This window comes from Vipera ursinii, assembly GCF_947247035.1.
Source record: "Vipera ursinii genome assembly, chromosome: 1".
Taxonomy (NCBI): domain Eukaryota; kingdom Metazoa; phylum Chordata; class Lepidosauria; order Squamata; family Viperidae; genus Vipera; species Vipera ursinii.
The window spans coordinates 65,188,781-65,207,643 of NC_139512.1; the positions used below are offsets into that span (position 1 = coordinate 65,188,781).

General features: G+C 39.0%; 1 protein-coding gene across 1 annotated transcript in view; it reads left to right on the plus strand.

Annotated features, from left to right (window-relative positions):
- DISP2 (dispatched RND transporter family member 2) overlaps positions 1-18,863 on the plus strand; it is a gene marked incomplete at both ends in the record, with an annotated part of 37,379 nt that overhangs the window by 11,518 nt on the left and 6,998 nt on the right. Inside the window, 5 exons of the mRNA XM_083350388.1 lie at positions 1,288-1,746; positions 6,365-6,394; positions 12,519-12,642; positions 14,259-14,371; positions 16,188-16,306. Of these exons, the coding sequence (XP_083206514.1) occupies positions 1,288-1,746; positions 6,365-6,394; positions 12,519-12,642; positions 14,259-14,371; positions 16,188-16,306 (845 nt within the window). The remainder of the gene's footprint in view (positions 1-1,287; positions 1,747-6,364; positions 6,395-12,518; positions 12,643-14,258; positions 14,372-16,187; positions 16,307-18,863) is intronic.

The following is an 18,863-nucleotide window of genomic DNA, read 5'->3' on the forward strand; positions in this document are numbered from 1 at the left end:
CTACTCAGTTCAAACAGTCACTTTATTTTGAAAAAAAAACCACTTTCGCTTCTTGTTAAAAAGAAAAAAAATCAGTCAGGCGCCATCTTCCCCTTCTTTCAAAACGATCGTTGGAGCAGGAAGAGAGTTTGAGTTTCAGAGTTAAAGCTTTGTACTTGATATTTATACTGCTCCTGCATCAGCTCTGCTGTTACAGTCACTCAAGATGTCAATCAGATCCAGCAGGAGTGGATTCAGCATCTTGTTCTGCTAAAGCAGAAGAGTCCTTCGTCCGGAGCATTTCCAGGCTTCGGGGGGGCTCTCACCCTTCATGCCCCAGAACAAATGTTCTGGGGCTCTAGGGGAGCTCTACCCCTACCTGGAAGCTCCCTCTCCCCTCTTTGCCCGAGGAGAAGGGTTTTCGAGCAGCGGAACAGCTGATCATTGGCTATTCCGCCGCTTCAACGAGATCGAAGGGCCGGCGGTCGAATCCGACCGTCCTCACCGCTGAAGCACCACCCGGAAGTCCAACAGTTTGTTTTCATTAATGATTCTTCCATTAATTATCACCATGATTGTATGGTTTCCTTCCAGGAGCTTAAAAGTAGCTATCAAAAATACTGGTTAAACTTATTGCATGTTCATTTCCTCTTCCAGTTTAAAGAAATTACAGGAGTAAAATAAGCATTTTTATGTGGCTACTTGAAAAAAAATCTATAAACTCACAGCTCATTTGACTCATTTGTTTGTCTGGGTTCGCATTAAGAACATAGGTTTGTGAAGGATAAAATTTGCTAATTATTTTGATTTTCTCTTGAAATGAGAGGTGCCTGCAGAATTGAGAAAGTCACAACGAATTTGGCTTGGGCAGAGGTGTGGGACTTGCTTCTTCGTTACCCCATCTCTTCTCTTCCAATCTGGATGCTGGAGTATTATTGCGTTCTTCTGTCCCGCCACTGAAGGGAAGAATAGAGTCAAAGACGAAGCACTACCAAGGCTGAAACCCTATTCTTCAGTCAGTCCGAGGAGCAAAGCATTTTGGTCAGGAACCATGCTGCCTGCATAATACAAGCGTAAAAGATATATTGGTGGAACATGCCTTGATGGCACTATGCTAATTATGGAAGATGCAAGTCTGTTCCTTCAGGGTTTGCATAGGTCATGACAAGTTTTATTTTCACTTCAAGGGGTGATGTCAAGTGTTAGCGTATTGTGCATTATATCATTTATTTCCTTTTACTGCATTTGGTGGGGAAAGTTGATAGAAACAGAAAGGAAGCGTGCAAAGTTAACCTTTTCTTTTTGCAGAGAAAAAGCAAACCCAGAGCTTGGTCAAGCCTGTCTTAATGTACCAGAGATCAGAAAGGCCGAGTCAAGCCCCAGCGGAACTTCCTGGGGAAGGAGATGCCCAGTCCATCACTGTCTGCTCAATAATGCTTCTCCCAGCACAGTGAGGTACCATCAGCCCAGTTCCAGTCATAAGCTTGCACCCATCTCCACTCGGTCCAATGGCCAGGTGCCATCTGGCTCTCAGGACTCCTTCCAGCCTCACCTGTATTATCACTGCAACCACCAAGAAGCCACCAGAAACAGCTATGCTTTGCCCCCTCTGCCAGGACACGGGGACCGAGCTACTCTGTGCTCCCATCGCTCCAGTGGGGATTCATTATCAACTCCCCGACACGAGACTACTGAGAGTAGATGGAAGCAATGGCCACATGACCAGCAGCACGTACGGCCAGTGCAACACCATGTCGTAACAGTCAGGTAAGAACTATACACTCTGGCAGCTTAGCATGTCTCTATAGAGTGGTGGGCCTTGTGGAAGGCATCTGTTCTCCCTTATGCAAGACAGTCTGAGTCTTGAAGGCCTGTCTGGTAGAAAGGGTCAAAGAAGGGGAAAGAAGGTCAGGCTGTCCATTCATGTGTAGTACTGGACAGTAGACTGAGCAGTAGGAACTCATATCACCAACGCGCTGTCTTCCCATTATGATGAGCTCTACATTATTTCTAATGAAATCACAATAGGCATGTGTATATGTGTACACAGACATTTCATGTACTCTTTGGTTTTGGGGGGAGGAACGGATGATGCATTTCTTTCTAAGACAGTTGTTCCACATCTATCCTAATTTTATGTGCTCTTCATCAGTAGCTTAATTTTAGAGCATTACTTTAGGTTTAGGTTTAGGTTTAGGTTTATTCGATTTCTATACCGCCCTTCTCCCGAGGGACTCAGGGCGGTTAACAGGGCATATATAAATAAATAACAGTACAAAAATTAAAAAAGAGATTAAACCAATGCCCAATTAAAATACAATAACAATAAAATAATAAAAAACCTGTTAAAAAGACCCTCCCCATCAGGCCAGACCAGCTAGTTCAAAGAAGTGGGTCTTCAGCCCACGGCGGAAGGAGCGGAGGTCCGGTGCCATCCGGAGCTCAACCGGCAGTTGGTTCCATAGTGCCGGAGCACCCACAGAGAAGGCCCTCCCCCTGGGGGCCACCAGTTGACATTCCCTGACCGGAGGCACCCTGAGGAGACCCTCTCTGTGGGCACGCACAGGGCGGAGGGGAGTTGACGCCGGCAGCAGGTGGTCCCTGAGGTATCCCGGACCCATGCCATGTAAGGACTTGAAGATCATAACCACGCAGAGCTTTTGAGATTTTGGATGCTGGTACCTGTTCAAATAGCTGATAAACAATCTGAGTAAATATAGTGAAGATATTCTCATTTCCTTTGGAAATTAGGATTGGGTATGATTCCTTAGCAAACTAAATTCAATAGCAAGTATGAACATGACACTGTAAAAGGTATGAAAAAACCCCTCATTGTACTAGATGGTTTATAGCCTGGCCTTATTCTCATTTAATAACCTTCCCTTCATTAATTTCTCATTGGACCATACCTAATGACAACAGACATTTTATTTTTATCCAACAGCAACATTAGTAGCTGAAGTTTAATGATCCTCTTCTTGCCATCAGGCCAATCTAAGGATTGTTTGTTGTGTTATTTTGAAGCATTAGTGCACCCCTGGGAACTAAGTCTAGCTTTAAACCTCCATGTACCATAGATCAATACATCTGCCTTTTCCAATGGGTTTTGCAGTTTTATTCCTTGTGTATTTTCTCTACATAGAAAGTTCTTAAAGGCTATACTTTTATAAAGTTTTAAAGCCATTCGTGGCTTTGGAGTTGGGTATCATCAGTACGCTGATGATACCCAACTTTTCTTTTCGACCCCAAACCACCCCAGTGATGCCCTCAACGTGATGTCCCGTTGCCTGGAGGCGGTTCGGGTCTGGATGGGGAGGAACAGACTTCAACTCAACCCTGACAAGACTGAGTGGCTTTGCATACCTTCATCCCGGGTCTATTCGGACATTCCACCTCTGGCTATGGGGGGTGAACTATTACCCCCGTAGATAGGGCTCGCAACTTGGGAGTCCTCCTAGATTCACGGCTCACCTTGGAAGACCATATAGGAGCTGTGACTAGGGGGGCCTTCGCCCAGGTTCGCCTGGTGCGCCAGTGGCGGCCCTATCTTAGCCGGGATGATTTGTGCACGGTCACTCATGCGCTCGTGTCCTCTCGTCTGGACTACTGCAACGCTCTCTACATGGGGCTGCCCTTGAGGACCACCCGGAAGCTCCAACTGGTACAGAATGCAGCCGCGAGAGTTGTGTTGGGAGTCTCCCGATACTCCCACGTTACACCTCTGCTCCGTGAGCTGCATTGGTTGCCAGTTGTCTTCCGGGTGAGATTCAAGGTACTGGTAACGGTGTTTAAAGCCCTCCATGGCATGGGGCCGGAGTACCTTAGGGAACATCTGCTGCCGGCATCAAGCTCCCTGCGCCCTGTGCGTTCCCACAGAGAGGGCCTCCTCAGGGTGCCACCGATCAGAGAATGTCGATTGGTGGCCCCCAGGGGGAGATCCTTCTCTGTGGGCGCTCCGGAGCTGTGGAATCAGCTACCGGTAGAGCTCCGGATGGCGCCCGACCTTCGCTCCTTTCGTCGTGATCTCAAGACGTTTTTGTTTGTACAAGCTGGCCTAGCCTGATGGGGATCGGTGGGGTTGTTTTATCTTTGGTCTCTTAATTTTATCCTGGGGTTTTTAGAATTGTACTCCTATTGTTTTAACTAGGGCAACCGTTTAATCTCTTTTTAATGTTTGTATTTGGTATTTTATTCTGCCCTGTGAACCGCCCTGAGTCCTCAGGGAGAAGGGCGGTATATAAATGTTATTAAATTAAATTAAATTAAATTAAATTAAAGGCAGAAACAAATTATGGGATATTTATTTTAATCTTTAGAATGCTATACAATATATGGCTAGTACAGGCTTTCCTCCCGATTGGGCAAGCAATCTGCTTTTATCTTAGAATAAATTGGATGGAGAGATTGAGAAAATAAGTTTTTTTGCCTCTTGACAAAATTCTAATGAAAAAAATTCCTAATTTAAAAGTTATTTTCAACATTTTCAGTTTTGGATCCTGCGTGCTGGTGTTTCTAAAATAGGTACAAATCTCAAGCTGGAAAGTTGGTATTTATCTTTTTTGTATTTTAAAATACTTCTGTGTCATCAATATTACTGAGCATTATTGCTTTAACATTAAGGAAACTGGTAAATCCAGTTTTTCACTAGTTTCTTGGCTGTTTCCTAGCATGTTCCCTTATGTTTGTATAGTCTCATATACATTCATCTTCCTGCTCCCCATAAGCTCTCCTATTTCAAGCAGTATGGGCAACTTTGAAGGGCATTGTCCATAAAGGAATGGTTTGTGTGCTAGAGAAGTGATGGATTTTAACTGCCACCCTATGCAGCCATCACACCCCCTTACTGATGCAGAATGATAGGAGCTGCTAGGCACCAAGTTGGGAAAAGCTGCTTTCAATGGAAATACTTGTGTTTATATTTCAGAGGCAGTATTTGAGCACTTGATTCATAAATTAATCAACTGATGAATCAACCAATTCAGTAAAACCTGATATCTAAAAAGGTGCCTACATTTTAATGGGTATCATGTTTCGCTTCCAGTTTATCATAAAAAGTCACGTCTATATTATGGCAATAGTACAGCTTTCAAATTCTTTGAACTTTCTATTCATGCCTGGCTCTTTCTATTCATGCCTGGTAGAGTAGAGGTCTTGGCAGTGCAGACTTCTTAATCTGGACATTCTTTGTACTTTTCTTGATCTATAAGGAACAAGAGCTTGGCATAAGGAGGCAAGGTGTTACGAAAGAAGGCATTGTATCCCTTTTCTGAGGAGCAATAAAAGAGTTGATTGTCATGATTCCGATTAATAAGACAGATCAAAGTACACTGCATGATTGTTTATTTCAAAAAAGTCTATAATAATGAACAGAGCATCGGCACTCATGGGTGGATGCCAGAAACTGAATTCTCCTCCCCTTGACACACCACATCATATAGAATTGCCCTCCCTTATTTACACATCATGAATCACATTTACCAATTAATTTAACACATGAAGTTTCACTTCCCTTCTGAAGCGGCTATCCCTTATCTTGTCAAAACATCCGGGTTTCATTCCTCCCGCGCTTTAGTGATTCAAAACTAAACAGTTAAAGCAAAAGGCTGCCTCTTATATTGTCAGTGCAAAAACATGTCAATGTTTGCAGCATTGACATTGATATTTTGCCTTCTTTCTCATCTCCACCAGAGGTATGTTTTTGTCTATGGCCTGCTTTGGGGGCAACTGCAAGTCAAGTCTCAATTTGAAAAGTCTTATAAAGTATTGCCTTAGGAGAGGTGGAATCTCAGCAGTCTTGACCTATTAAATGTATAGAACAGAAAGAAATCCTTGAAAAGATTCTTAAGACTAACTCCAAATCTACAACAGAATTTAACACCATAGAAATTGTATCTCTAAGGTCAACCATGATTTAGAAATGAGTGTTTTATCTCCAAAGAAAGTCCTAATAGAGTTTGAAAATCTAAATAAACTTTTTAACTAAGATAGTTATTTATGTAATTCAACATAAATATGATGAAAATTATGCATGAATTGTCTTTATTTACCATGACTTTGAATTTAACACAGAAAGGAAAATAAAAAGATTTTTCTCTTAGATAAGCATTCCCCACTCACTAGCTTTGTTTTTTATCTAAAATCTTCACCTTAAACCCACAAATACCAATTTGAGAAACACTGGTGATTTAAGACACACAGTTACTGATCAGATGAATAAATTTCACTCCTGATTCAAATAATCAGTCAAAGTAGGACTTGTTGCCTGTGCTACATCATGGAATTTAGACTTTGCATTTTTCTTGCTCAGAAGGCTAAATGGTCAAATCAATAAAGAACTTTGCCTGGCATGAAATTAATAAGCCAATGATTATCTTTCTCCCTACAGACATGACAAAGTGTTCAGGATGCCAAAGAGGTAGGTTAAAATCCATTATTTCCTGCCCTTCTATTATTTCACATTTTCTTCCTTCAATCCAGTTATTTAGAACAAGCCAAAATATTACTCTTGCATCATTCCAGGCAGGGGCAAAAACATGTGGTTAGATTAAGAGTTCATAGGACTCATTAAAAAGCTTCCCACCTGTTTGGATTTCACTTTCTGATGGATGTACTTTGCTTTCCTAAAAATGTAGTTATCCAAATAGTTAGATCACGGTTTGGGCTTGGTCATCTGCTTCTTTTTGGATCTGGGTTACGGAACTTATAAAGCAAGCCCTTGCATTTTTGGAGAAGCAATCTGTTATAGAATGTAACTCCCATGCATTTAGAATATTAGTTTAAGAACGATTTCTCATATTTACTCTAGAATCAGTCCTGATGTCGCCTACGGCATTCATTTCTTGATGGGTTGCTTGCATGCATAGTGCTTTGTTTGTTGTCACTACTTTTTCCTATAGTGCCATAGCTCAGTGTTTCTCATCATCAGCAACTTTGAAGATGTGTAGAGAAAGGGAACTGCGAAATTCTGAGATCTGAAGTCCACAAATCTTAAAGTTGCTGAGCTTGAGAAATACTGTCATAGCTTGGCCCTCTTTCTCCATTATTCATGCACTGTGATAATAAGTTTTCCTGGAATCATTTATGGTTTCCTCAGAACTTGGAAATGGGAGAGGGGTTACACAGTCAACTTGCACTGGCTGGGTTACATGTGGGATTTTTTCCCCAGTTTATTCTATCTAAAGCAGATAAGAAGACTGCAAAAATCAGGCCCACAAGCAGGCAAATTAGAAGTATGCCTACACAATACATCTAGTCATTCTTCTTCATTTAGTCATTATTTTCCTTATTTACAGTATTTAGCTTGGAATTGGATCTATCAATGCTTCAAATTCTTTGTTTAAAGAGTCAAGATTCATCATGCGTACTGTATGTCACTGACATATTTGCTGGCTGACTTTGGTTTTCTTTTCTTTTTTTTAACCCTTCTTTTAATACATTTCCTTTCACTGTTTTATACATTTTCTTACATTCAGGCTTGAGTTATACTAGATTTATTAAAATACAATTTCTTATGCTTCAGACTTTCCCAGCTATGTAACTAACAATCCCAGTCTGTACTCTTTGGGCTAGGAAGTTTGAAAGATGCAGCCCAATAAAACTGCCCAATGTCAGAAGTAGCAAACTTGTTATGCTATGATTCTTGAATACTAAGACTTACCAGAGAATTTCTGAGCTTAAAGATGTATCTCTATTCTATAAACAGGGATTGTATCCTCCTGAATATATCAAGTGTCTTCAGAGTGGAATAGCAAAAAAAAAAATCAAGATGGCAACCATGATGGTGTGTCAGAAGCTCCATCTGTATTTCCTATCTGTCACAACTCATATAAAGCTTCAATTAAACCACCATGGGCACATGTAAACTTTTTCTTACTGTATTCTGCAGATACCCATATATTATAATAACAACAATAATAATAAAGTTGGAAGGGACCTTGGAGGTCATCTAGTCCAACCCCCTGCTCAGGCAGGAAACCCAACACCATTTCAGGAAAATGGCTGTCCAGTCTCTTCTTAAAAACTTCCATTGTTGGAGCATTCACCGCTTCTGGAGGCAGGTTGTTCCATTGGTTAATTGTTCTAACATCAGGAAGTTTCTCCTTAGTTCTAGGTTGCTTGTCTCCTTGATTAGTTTCCATCTGTTGCTTTTTATCCTGCCTTCAGGAGCTTTGTAGAATAGCTTGACTCCCTCTTCTTTGTGGCAGCCCCTGAGATATTGGAACACTGCTATCATGTCCCCCCTCGTCCTTCTCTTCATTAAACTAGGCATACCCAATTCCAGCAACCATTCCTTATATGTTTTAGCCTCCAGTCTCCTAATCATCTTTGTTGCTCTTCTCTGTACTCTTTCTAGAGTCTCAACACCCCACTACACACTTCCTTCCATGTAGATGCGGTTCCATTGAGGACCACACGCTCAGTGCGGCCTGTCAGCCAGCTAGGAATCCATCTGGTGGTGATGCTATCTAACCCACATTTTTCTATCTTATCAAGTAGTAGGTTGTGATCTACTTTATCAAATGCCTTACTGAAGTCCAAGTAAATTATATCCACAGCATTCCTCTGGTCCACTAATTTTGTCACTTGGTCAAAGAATGCAATACGATTTGTCTGGCATGATCTATTTTTGACAAACCCATGTTGGCTTCCAGACTTTGTTTGCCTCTAGGTGTTCGCTGATTCATTGTTTGATTATCTTTTCCAGAATCTTCCCAGGTATTGAGGTCAGGCTGATAGGTCTGTAATTTCCTGGATCCATTTTCCCCCCTTTTTTTGAAGATGGAACTACATCAGCTCTTTTCCAGTCCCCCAGTGCTCCAGGATCTTTGAAAAATATAGTTCAGTGGTTCTGAGATCACATCTGCCAGTTCCTTTAGAACCCTGGGGTGTAATCCATCTGGTCCTGGTGATTTGAACTCGTCTAGGCTGGGCAAGTGCTCACTTATCATTTTCTTGCCTATCTTCACTTGTGTTTGTAATCTGTTTTTTATGGCACTGTATTTGATAGGCTGGGCTGTTTTTTTCCCTTTGTGTAAAGACAGATGCAAAAAACAAGTTAAATAGTTCTGCTTTCTCCCTGTTGCTTGTCACCTTCTTGCCACTTTCTCCCACTAATGGACCAATCATTTCCTTAACTTTTTTTTTCTTGTTTTTTACATGTTGAAAGAAGCTTTTGTTATTTTTGACTTTGGTTGCAAGCCTTAGTTCATTTTGAGCCTTAGCTTTCCTAACTTCATCTTTGTAGGCATGGGCTATTTGCTGATATTCTGCCTTAGGTATGTGCCCCTCTTTCCACTTTTTATACTTGTCCTTTTTATCTTTCAATTTATCAGAGAGTTCTTTATGCAGCCATGCTGGTTTCTTTTGAGAGTTGTTATTTTTCTTCTTTGTTGGTATTGTGCTAGACTGGGTTTTTATTATCTCACTTTTCAAAATTTCCCAAGCTTCTTGAGTTGTTTTCCCTTTGAGGATTCTCATCCATGGAATTCTTCCCAAGCTCTCTCTAAGTTTATTGAAATTAGCTCTCTTAAAGTCCAAGACTCTAGTTTGACTGTGTTCTATTGCTTGTGCTTCCAGAATGTTGAATTCCAATATTGCATAATCACTTCCTCCCAAGGTTCCTGTGGCTTCAACACCTTCTATCATTTCATCTCTGTTAGTGAGGATTAGATCCAATATGGCTAATCCCCTAGTTCTCTTCTCTACTTTTTGGGAGAGAAAGTTGTTTGCTAGGTTTGTCAGGAATCTGTTTGATCTTCCACTTGGTGCAGAGTTTGTCTCCCAGTTGATGTCAGGGTAATTCAAGTCCCCCATTACTATTGTGATGTGCTTCCTACATACCTTAGTTAGCTGACTAACAAAAAGTTCATCTATTTCCTCTGTTTGGTTGGATATATACACCTATGGCAATGTCATTTTTTCCCCTTTTATATTAACCCAAATCCATTCAAGACAGTTTTCATCATTGTTGTGCTCTATTTGTATAGAGATAGTTATTTCTTATAGAGAGAGCAACTCCACCTCCTCTTCTGTTTGGTTTGTTTCTTTAAAATAATTTAAATCCCTCTAGCTGTGAGTTCAATTTGTGGTTTCATCCCACCATGTTTCCGTAATGGCAACAATATCATATCTGCCCTCATTAACCTGAATTTCTAGTTTACCCTGTTTACTGTTCATACTCTGTGCATTGGTATATAGACATTTGAGTCCTTTATGACTGACCCTGTGTTTACTTTCTACATAACCTGTGTGGTGCCTGAGTTCCCCTATTTTCTTACCACCTGTTTGGTTAGTTCACTTTGTGTGGCACTCGCTATTAAAAGCTTCATTTTGCTTGACAGCAAGGTTGATATTCTTGTCCACACACATATCTATGTTACATGCACAGATAACCCTATAATTTTTAGATTGCCAGGGACAAGGATGTTCTGTATCAAGACACTTGATACAGAACACTGTCCCCATTGTTTACTTTAAATATTCCTCCTGAAAATCTGTGAATTTATTGCCAAGTAAGTCAGTCCCTTTCTTGGATGGATGCAAACCATCTCTTTTGTACATTTTTTCATTGGACCAGCTACAGACATTGTGACTAATATAACCAAAGCCTTCCTCTTTACACCACTCCTTTAGCCACATATTGAATTCTGCCATACACTGGCCTTTTCCATTTTGCTCCTTATATACTGGTAAAACCTCTGAACAAGTAAGCCTACAGCCTATCCTGCTGAGTTCCTGCCCCAAGCTCTAGAAATCATTCTGCACAAAGACTACATCTTTTGGGGACAGATCATTAGTGCCAAGATGTACAATAGCATCCACATGACAGTCCTTGCTGGCGTTCTTGACTATTTTAAAAATACGCTTCTTGTCCCTATTGGCAGTAGCACCTGGAAGACACCTGACCTCTTTTGAAACCTCTGTATCTTTTCCTAAATTTACATCCCTTATAATTGAATCACCAACCAGAAGGTAGATTCTCTTTTTGGATGCCTTTCTCTTCTTGCATGACAGATGTGTAATACCTGATTCGCACTTCTCCCTGTCAAAAACAAGTTCTTCATTGCGGACCACAATCCCATGCTTATTTGAGTTATCATCACAACTACCTTCACCTGTCTCCTTAATGTCCCTATTAAGGTCAGCAAGGGCACCGTATCTGTTATGCAGGGACACAGCGAAAGCTTTGTGTTTATGGTTCATATACTGATTCACTGCATGAAATGAGTCATGTTTTAAGTTTTGCATGCTTTAGCTTCAAAATGATGACATTTATTTATCATGGTAAGGCATCCATTACTAAACTATAATGCGAGGATGAAGAACTACACCAATAATCTATAGTACTTATATTTCAGGAAAAACGAAAAACAAATCTCAAACCATCTTACTTCAAAATATAAGTGTGTGGAATGTTAGAATGTTCCCTAATAGTGTAAACCAAAGCAAAAAAAAGTCCTCATAGGACTTCAATGCATTGGAAATTGTAACTAGATGCCAGTCTCCACTACTGTCCATTTGAGGTACATGAAGAGATCTGGTTGACTATTGTGTGGGCAAGTACTGGAAGAAATGGCCCCTCACCTGATCTAAGGTTTTATGTGGTGGGCAGGAGATGCCAGCAATTTTGAAATTTGGAGGGAAAAGAACCACCTATCTGTGGAATCTTTAAAACAAAATAAGAATGTTCCCCAAATTTGGTAAAAGACTATATCAAAGGCAGTGGTGGGACTCAAATATGTGAACAACCGGTTCTCTGTGTGGATGCCTGCCCTCTGGAACCAGCTGCTGGTGGAGCTGAGGACTGCCCCCGACCTCCGATCATTCCGCCGGGGCCTGAAGACCTGGCTCTTTGAGCTCTCAGGCCCAGGCTGAGGAGAAATTTTTAATTGGGGTTTTAAGTATACAGGGTCAATTTAATATTTTTTAATTTGGTTTTTTAACTTTTGTATGGTGGATTTTTTAATTCCCTGTAAACCGCCCTGAGTCCTCAGGGAATAGGGCGGTATATAAATGTAACTAAATAAATAAATAAATAAATAAATGCCGCTTCCAGAAGTCCATTCTGGGCCTGGGCAACAAAAAATTAGTTACCAGTTCTGCCGAACTGGTGCGAACTAGCTGAATCCCACCACTGATCAAAGGAAGGAAACATGAGAGATTAGGGTTATCTTTTCACAATGCTTTTGCTTGCTTGCCTTTGGAAGACTAGACGTCCATTACATTTTGCATGATAGTTTAGTACAATTTTCTTTGATCAACTGAACCCCAGTGTTCTACAATATGGCTCCTATCTTGTAGTTAAGTAAAGATAACAGATAGTTATGTGAGGGGCCAAATATGGCCAATAGCAGCATCTATTCTCTTTCCAGAGAAGTCATCAAATGACATCTCTGGATTATTTTTAAAACCCATCTATTTGTTTTGTCTGTTTACATTTCTATCCTGTGACAGATCATAAAATCAAATAAAATGGAATAGAAAAAGAAAGAAAAAGTAGTTGCTTGAATTTTTATTTTATTTTATTGCTTCTTTCTTAGTTTATCCCAAGTGATTGCTGAGTGGCCAATTGCTGTTTTAGTACTCTGTTCGGTGACTGTGTTGATCTGTACTTTGGTGGGCCTATTAGTAGGAAATGTGCCAGATTTTTCTGAGCCCTTGTTGGTAAGTTCATACTGATTACATGACTTGGAATTTATTTGTGTTTTCAAAGAGCCGTGCCCAATTTGATGCTTCCCAGACTACAACTGAACTACATTTCCACAGGGCTGAGAGAGGGTGGGAATATTAGTCTTTTGGGGATCTACAGTTTGAGGGTTATTATTTTAAAAATTTGCTATCTTCTCCGCACCCAGTAGCATGTAGAAGTAAGTCTCAGGATGATACTGCATTTCACCATACTTTCCCGGAAACTTGATTTTAATGATTTTTTTTTATTGAAAAGTTTTACAATACATTTTATCTTTAACAATCCCTCCCCCCTCCCTCCGCCCACCCCTTCCTAGCCCTCCCTAACCCTCCCCCCCTTCCCCCCTCCCCGACTTCCCAGAGCTCAATACAAGGTATAAAAGCAAAAAACAATCATAAACAACCATATGCTAACAACAATAAACTATTAAGTCTATCGCACTCTAGCTCATATGAAATGACTACAAGCAATACTAATATTACATAAAAAAAGAAAAACTTATTCAAATGCTAAGTGAAACTTTTTAGTCCCATATTTGTTCTGGATATAATCAATCCACTTTTTCCATTCCATAATATAACGTTGTTGCGAATGATCTTTCAAATAAGCCGAAATCTTTGCCATTTCGGCCAGGTCAGATTTTAATGATTTTTGAATGCTTTAAGAACCTCTAAGCTAAAATGTTAAGGGAAGGGCCACATAGTTTGGTGCTTTGTATACAAAGAAGCTAAACTCTATTGCCAGATAGAACTGAAAAAATGTTTGAAAGCTTTCAGTCAGAATAATTAATACTGTGAGCTAGTTTTACAGTGCTTAACTTCTTAGGTTCTTGTTTATTGTTAGCTATTTCATCCACTTTTTTCCTTTTCTTATAGCGTACCAGTGAGAATGCTTGGGGGGGGGGTGGAAAGCTAGAGATTAACCTTTAAATTACTGTTTTTAAATTCTGCCCTTTTAGATGGTTAGAAATAATTAAGTTATATGTACTTTATAACATTCTGGGATAAATTACGGGCTTTTCTAGAATGTGAATGGGTCCATTATATATTTGACAAACAGGGTTCTTAAAGATGCCTTGCAAGGCAGCATCAGCGACAAAAGGTAGTCAAAAAAAGTAAATGGACTCATTCACTTATTACAAAAGGTGTCCAAACAGACAAGATGGAAGTTGGGCAACATAGTTTAAGTCCCGCCCATATTTACCTACATAGAATAGGGCCTGGCTTGGATTGTGCCACCATGACTGCCATCTTCCCTGTTTTGAACCCCATCTCTGTACATGCCACTGTTCTTGCCTAAGGCTCACCTAAATGAATGAGAGTTACATGATCTGAAATGAAAGAATTTGAGGTTATTCAAAACTTTTAATAATAACAAGAATGTCTAAAGACACTCTGAAAATCTTGTTTAGAATGAAATACACCTATTCTAATTTTTCCATCCTCATGACTTTGGGATCACAAGGCTGTACATATTTTTTTTAAAAAAAATCTGGTTCGGACATGTACCAAAATACCTGTTGTAGCTGCTAACACTTTTAAAAATTATATTTTAATGTTTTTTTAAATCTGTCTTTCTTTGTTATAAATAGGGTTTTGAACCACGAAACACAGAGATTGGCAGAAAGCTCACAGTTTGGAAGAATATGAAAAGCCAAACAGGCTATAAAAAGATGCTTTCCATTTCTCCCTTCATTGACAACAGGTTGCTGATATTATTACTGTTGTTATTGTTGTTGTTGTTATTGTTATTTCAGGTAACAATAACATAATTACATGCACTGAAATATGAGAAAAAGGTTTTTCCTTCTTGCCCCAGCTCTATGAATTATTTTTTCTATCCTGCTTCAACAGCCTTAAGATTATTGCCTGAGATTTCTGTGGCCATTAAATGAATGCAGACCCGATTTTGATGGATAGGATTTTGGAGTTTGAAAGACATGAATGTCATTCCTTGAGAGACAGGTGCAAAATATATATTGTTGTTGATGATGATCATGACAGCAGGAAGCATGGATTAAGGATCACACATTTTTTTATGTAAGTGGTTGCTACTAATAGGCACCACAAGCCCTTGAATAGTTTGCCTTTGTCAAATAGAACTTGTGATTTAAAAACCCTAACTGTCTAGAATTGCTCACCAATAGTTGGTGCCATCTTTCAAACTTTCTCAAAGTTTCTAAGCCCCATATCTGCATTCGAGAATGTCTGTAATTATGAGAAACTTATTCCTGGGAGAGTGTTGAATCCCAAGAGACAAATGACCAGGGTGAGTATGGTTTCAATATGGTGAAAGTGTGGCAAGAAAGGATATTCTTAATGAAAGAGAATGCTGTGGTTATCACCCGACTTAGTATTTTAAAGCATAAAATTCTCTTTTGCTATGAATTCATTTATTATTTAGTTATATTGATTTGCTTTTTTGTGACTACCCACATCTATCATGACAACCATATATGAATGAGCATGCCTATGGTAGCCAGTTTTTGATGATCCCAACTTAAAACTATTAGTCTCATTTGCAAAATAGATGCTCAAATGTCAGAAAAGCCAATGGTTATCAAATATTTTCTATCACATTATTGCATAATAATGCAGGTATATTCAGCTATCAGAAATGGAATATAAAATCCTAATAGATAATTTCCTAATTACATTTTTATCATAGCACCATCAATACATGACACTTCCACACTCCAGATGGAGCATGTAGTTCCATATCAATTTTTATTTTAGGCTAAGGCATGGAAGACAACAAACATTGATCATGCAGGAGAAAAGGCTTAGTATTTCTTTTTTTCAATTAGATTGGAATTAATATGCCCACTAGTAATGGAGTCCAATGGGGGGGGTGAGAGGAGCTTTTCTTCCCATTTAAAGGGACTTTGGTGCATGATACATATTGTGTACCCGGTTCTTTGCAGACATTGAGTGAGACAGAAGGTTCAAAAAAGCAACAGGCTTTATTGAAGGTCAAACATAACAGAAGCAACAAGTGAGCTGCTGCGCAGCTATTTATACGGTTGGCCAATAGGCGGCGACCAATAGGTTTGAAGCAGAGGTTTCCCACCCAAAGACCTACTTAGCCGGCTGGAGACAACCAGTCTGGGCCATCTAGCAACCGTTACAAGCATACACGTGAATCAGCACTTAGCAGTGAATTCAAGCAATTAGCAAGCAGTGCAACATAAGCAAACACTTACATATATACAAAAAGCCAATACATTACAATAGAAATAATTTTTATTTTGATTGTCCTGGAAACTATTACTATCTACTCAGTGTATTCTAAGAGAGGATTGTTGCCCCCAGATATACCCTGAAATTAATTGAAATAAAAATGAGATACATAATGGCAATCTATGTATCTATATATTCCAAACCAAGGATATCATTGGAATCAGAATAGGAAAGCCTTATCTTCCATCTCTGTGTAATGAAATTATGTCAGTCAGCTGAGCAGAGTCAGAAAAATGCTCAGTTCGAGAGTTTCCTAAAGATAGCCTTATCTCTTTTGTTAGCTTTGGAGATCTGGGCATCAGCAAAGGGCAGAGATCTTTACAAGGAGAACGAGAAGCAAGAACAAGGAGGATGGTGGAGCCAGACTACGAAAAAGATGGCTTCTTCTGTAGTCCTCCAGGTAAGATTAATTTGAAATGAGACTTCAGAATACAAAACAGCAAGAATGGCGACATTTTAATAAAATAATCCTGGCAATGGAAATATGCCATTTTGGCCACTATGCTAACACATACAAACAAACTAGTCTAGATAGAAATTCAAGGTAAAGCATTCCCAACAGATGGCTGACCATTCCCTGCTTAAACACATTCTGTGAAGGACAGCTGAACACCTGCCTCAGGAACCAATTCTTCTACTGAACTCTTCCTCCTTGTTAAAATTTCCCCCCTAACATTTAACACTAACCAGTCTTTTTGAAACAAAAACCAATTACTCTGCATTCTGGGTTGATAGGAAATAAAGAAAAAAGGAGAATGGTAGAACTAGGCTCTCAAAAGGATGTTTTTGGTGGGTGTTGTTGTTGTTGTTGTTTTTAGTGATTCACCCAAATAAGCTTTGTGTAGATTGGGCTTCCAGACTATGAAAAGCCAAGAATGGAGTTCATTTATTTAATACAAGGAGCTGTCAAAAGAGTTTATACACCCATCCAATAATGTTTATCTTGTATGAAAGCATTTAAATATAGATCTAAAACCAAACAAATGTTATTGTTTTCTAATTTACAAGAAGCTGGGAGAATTTGCATGCATACAGAAGAGGTATCAATATCAGAAGATCTTGTCTTTTCCTTAAGTTTTTTTAAAAAAATGTTACAATGTTAATAAAATTCTTTTCAACTGTACCCCACATTTGAAGGTGCTTTGAGAGGCTTTCTACATAGCATTTCCAATGCTAGTTTCTCTGGCCTATTTGCCCGATGTCTCCTGTCCCACCCAGTTGCCCATTACTATCTTCCACATGTTACTTTGCCTGAATGTCACTGAATTTGCCTCCTTTTGCCTAGCAGATAATATCTCTACTTCCTCTGCTATTGCCATTAAAAGCAATAATTCCTGGAAACACAAAGAACAGATAAATGGGTTCTTAAACTTGATGAGGTACTATAATTATTATGGGTTGGGCCTAGGGCTCTCCCTGTGGATGGATTGCACATCCCCTAAGGCAGCATTTGAATAATTCAGCAATAAACCATTGATGCCTCCAGGCCCAGTAGTTATTATTTGCTATTATTTCTTGTCTTTGGGGTCTTCTTGGACAGGAGACCCCTAAACCAGCACTTCTAAAAGACATAGGTGCATTTGTGATCCTGTTTAAAATCAGGAATTTAATTTCAGTACCAATCAATTACAATAATGTAAGATAATCACTGCACACATACCTCAGATTCTGAATTGTGTCATCAATGACACGTAAAGCTTTTGCTGAAGACACAGTAGGTTGCATGCTAGACTATTCTAATTAAAAACAGCATTATTTAAAAATTTAAAAACCTAACCTAATTTACATGAGGCCATTTCATTACTTTTCCTTAACATGATCGCCGTTCCAATCACCATTATCTCGCAACAATTCATTCAGGTTCTCAGTAATTAACACAGGGCTACTGGGGGAGGGAATGAGGATGCATCAGCTTATTTAAGAGTATCTCATTTTTTTTAGCAGAAAGAAAATTCTAAGGAACCACAACAATAAAAATCCTCTCAAAATAGCTCAGTTATGAGTGAAGGCATGCAGTGAGCACAAAATTCTCTGCATGATTCTATATGAATATGGTAGGAAATGGAATAATACTGTATATCCCAGATGAGAAAATGGTTGGTTGGCTGCCATGGAAATTTCCACTATAACATTTCCAAATGTTTGTTATTTTAACTTATTACTAATACTGCTGTTCTCAAAACATTTTGTGACAGTTCAGTAGGATCTCCTTCCAGGAGCTTCCAGGAGCTTCCTTTAGATTTGGGTGTACAATGTATAATTCACTTATTATTAATGTTAACGTACCAAGGGTTTTTTTAGATGTTCTTCTCTCATATCCGTTCAATTTTATGCATGTCTGGACAGAAATAAATCCTACCAAAATCAAGGTAATTTACTTATAATTAAAAGTGTGCAGCAACACAATTTGCCCTGGTTTCATTGTTGTGATCAATAGAAGTAGATATAAAATGTATCAGCTATATAGGAAAAGGAATGCAAGGAAACATGCAATAGGACATATACTGCACAAGAAATACAACTACATTTAAGTGTGTTTCTTTGTCCATTATATACACTCCTCTAGACTTTCTGGTAGACGAATCAAAAACAAAATTTAATTAAAAACACAGTTAATAATACCAATAGAGGCAGGAACACTGGCCATATTTAGAATATGAAGCAGCTTTGAGTCATTCATTGTCTTCTAAGAACAAATTTACATTAATAATGCTACATTAAAACAGGTTATATTTTTATACAGTTCTTTTGAAAACTATTATCTCTATTAATAAGGTGCAACTGTTCTAGTCATTGTTCTACTTTGAAATTGCTGTGGAGGATTCCTTTTTTCACTATTAAGGATACTCAAGAATCTTTTTTTTCCCTGTCTTTGGCAATGAACTAGGCAGAAAGCATTATTAAACCAAAATAATAATAATAATAATAATAATAATAATAATAATAATAATAATGAC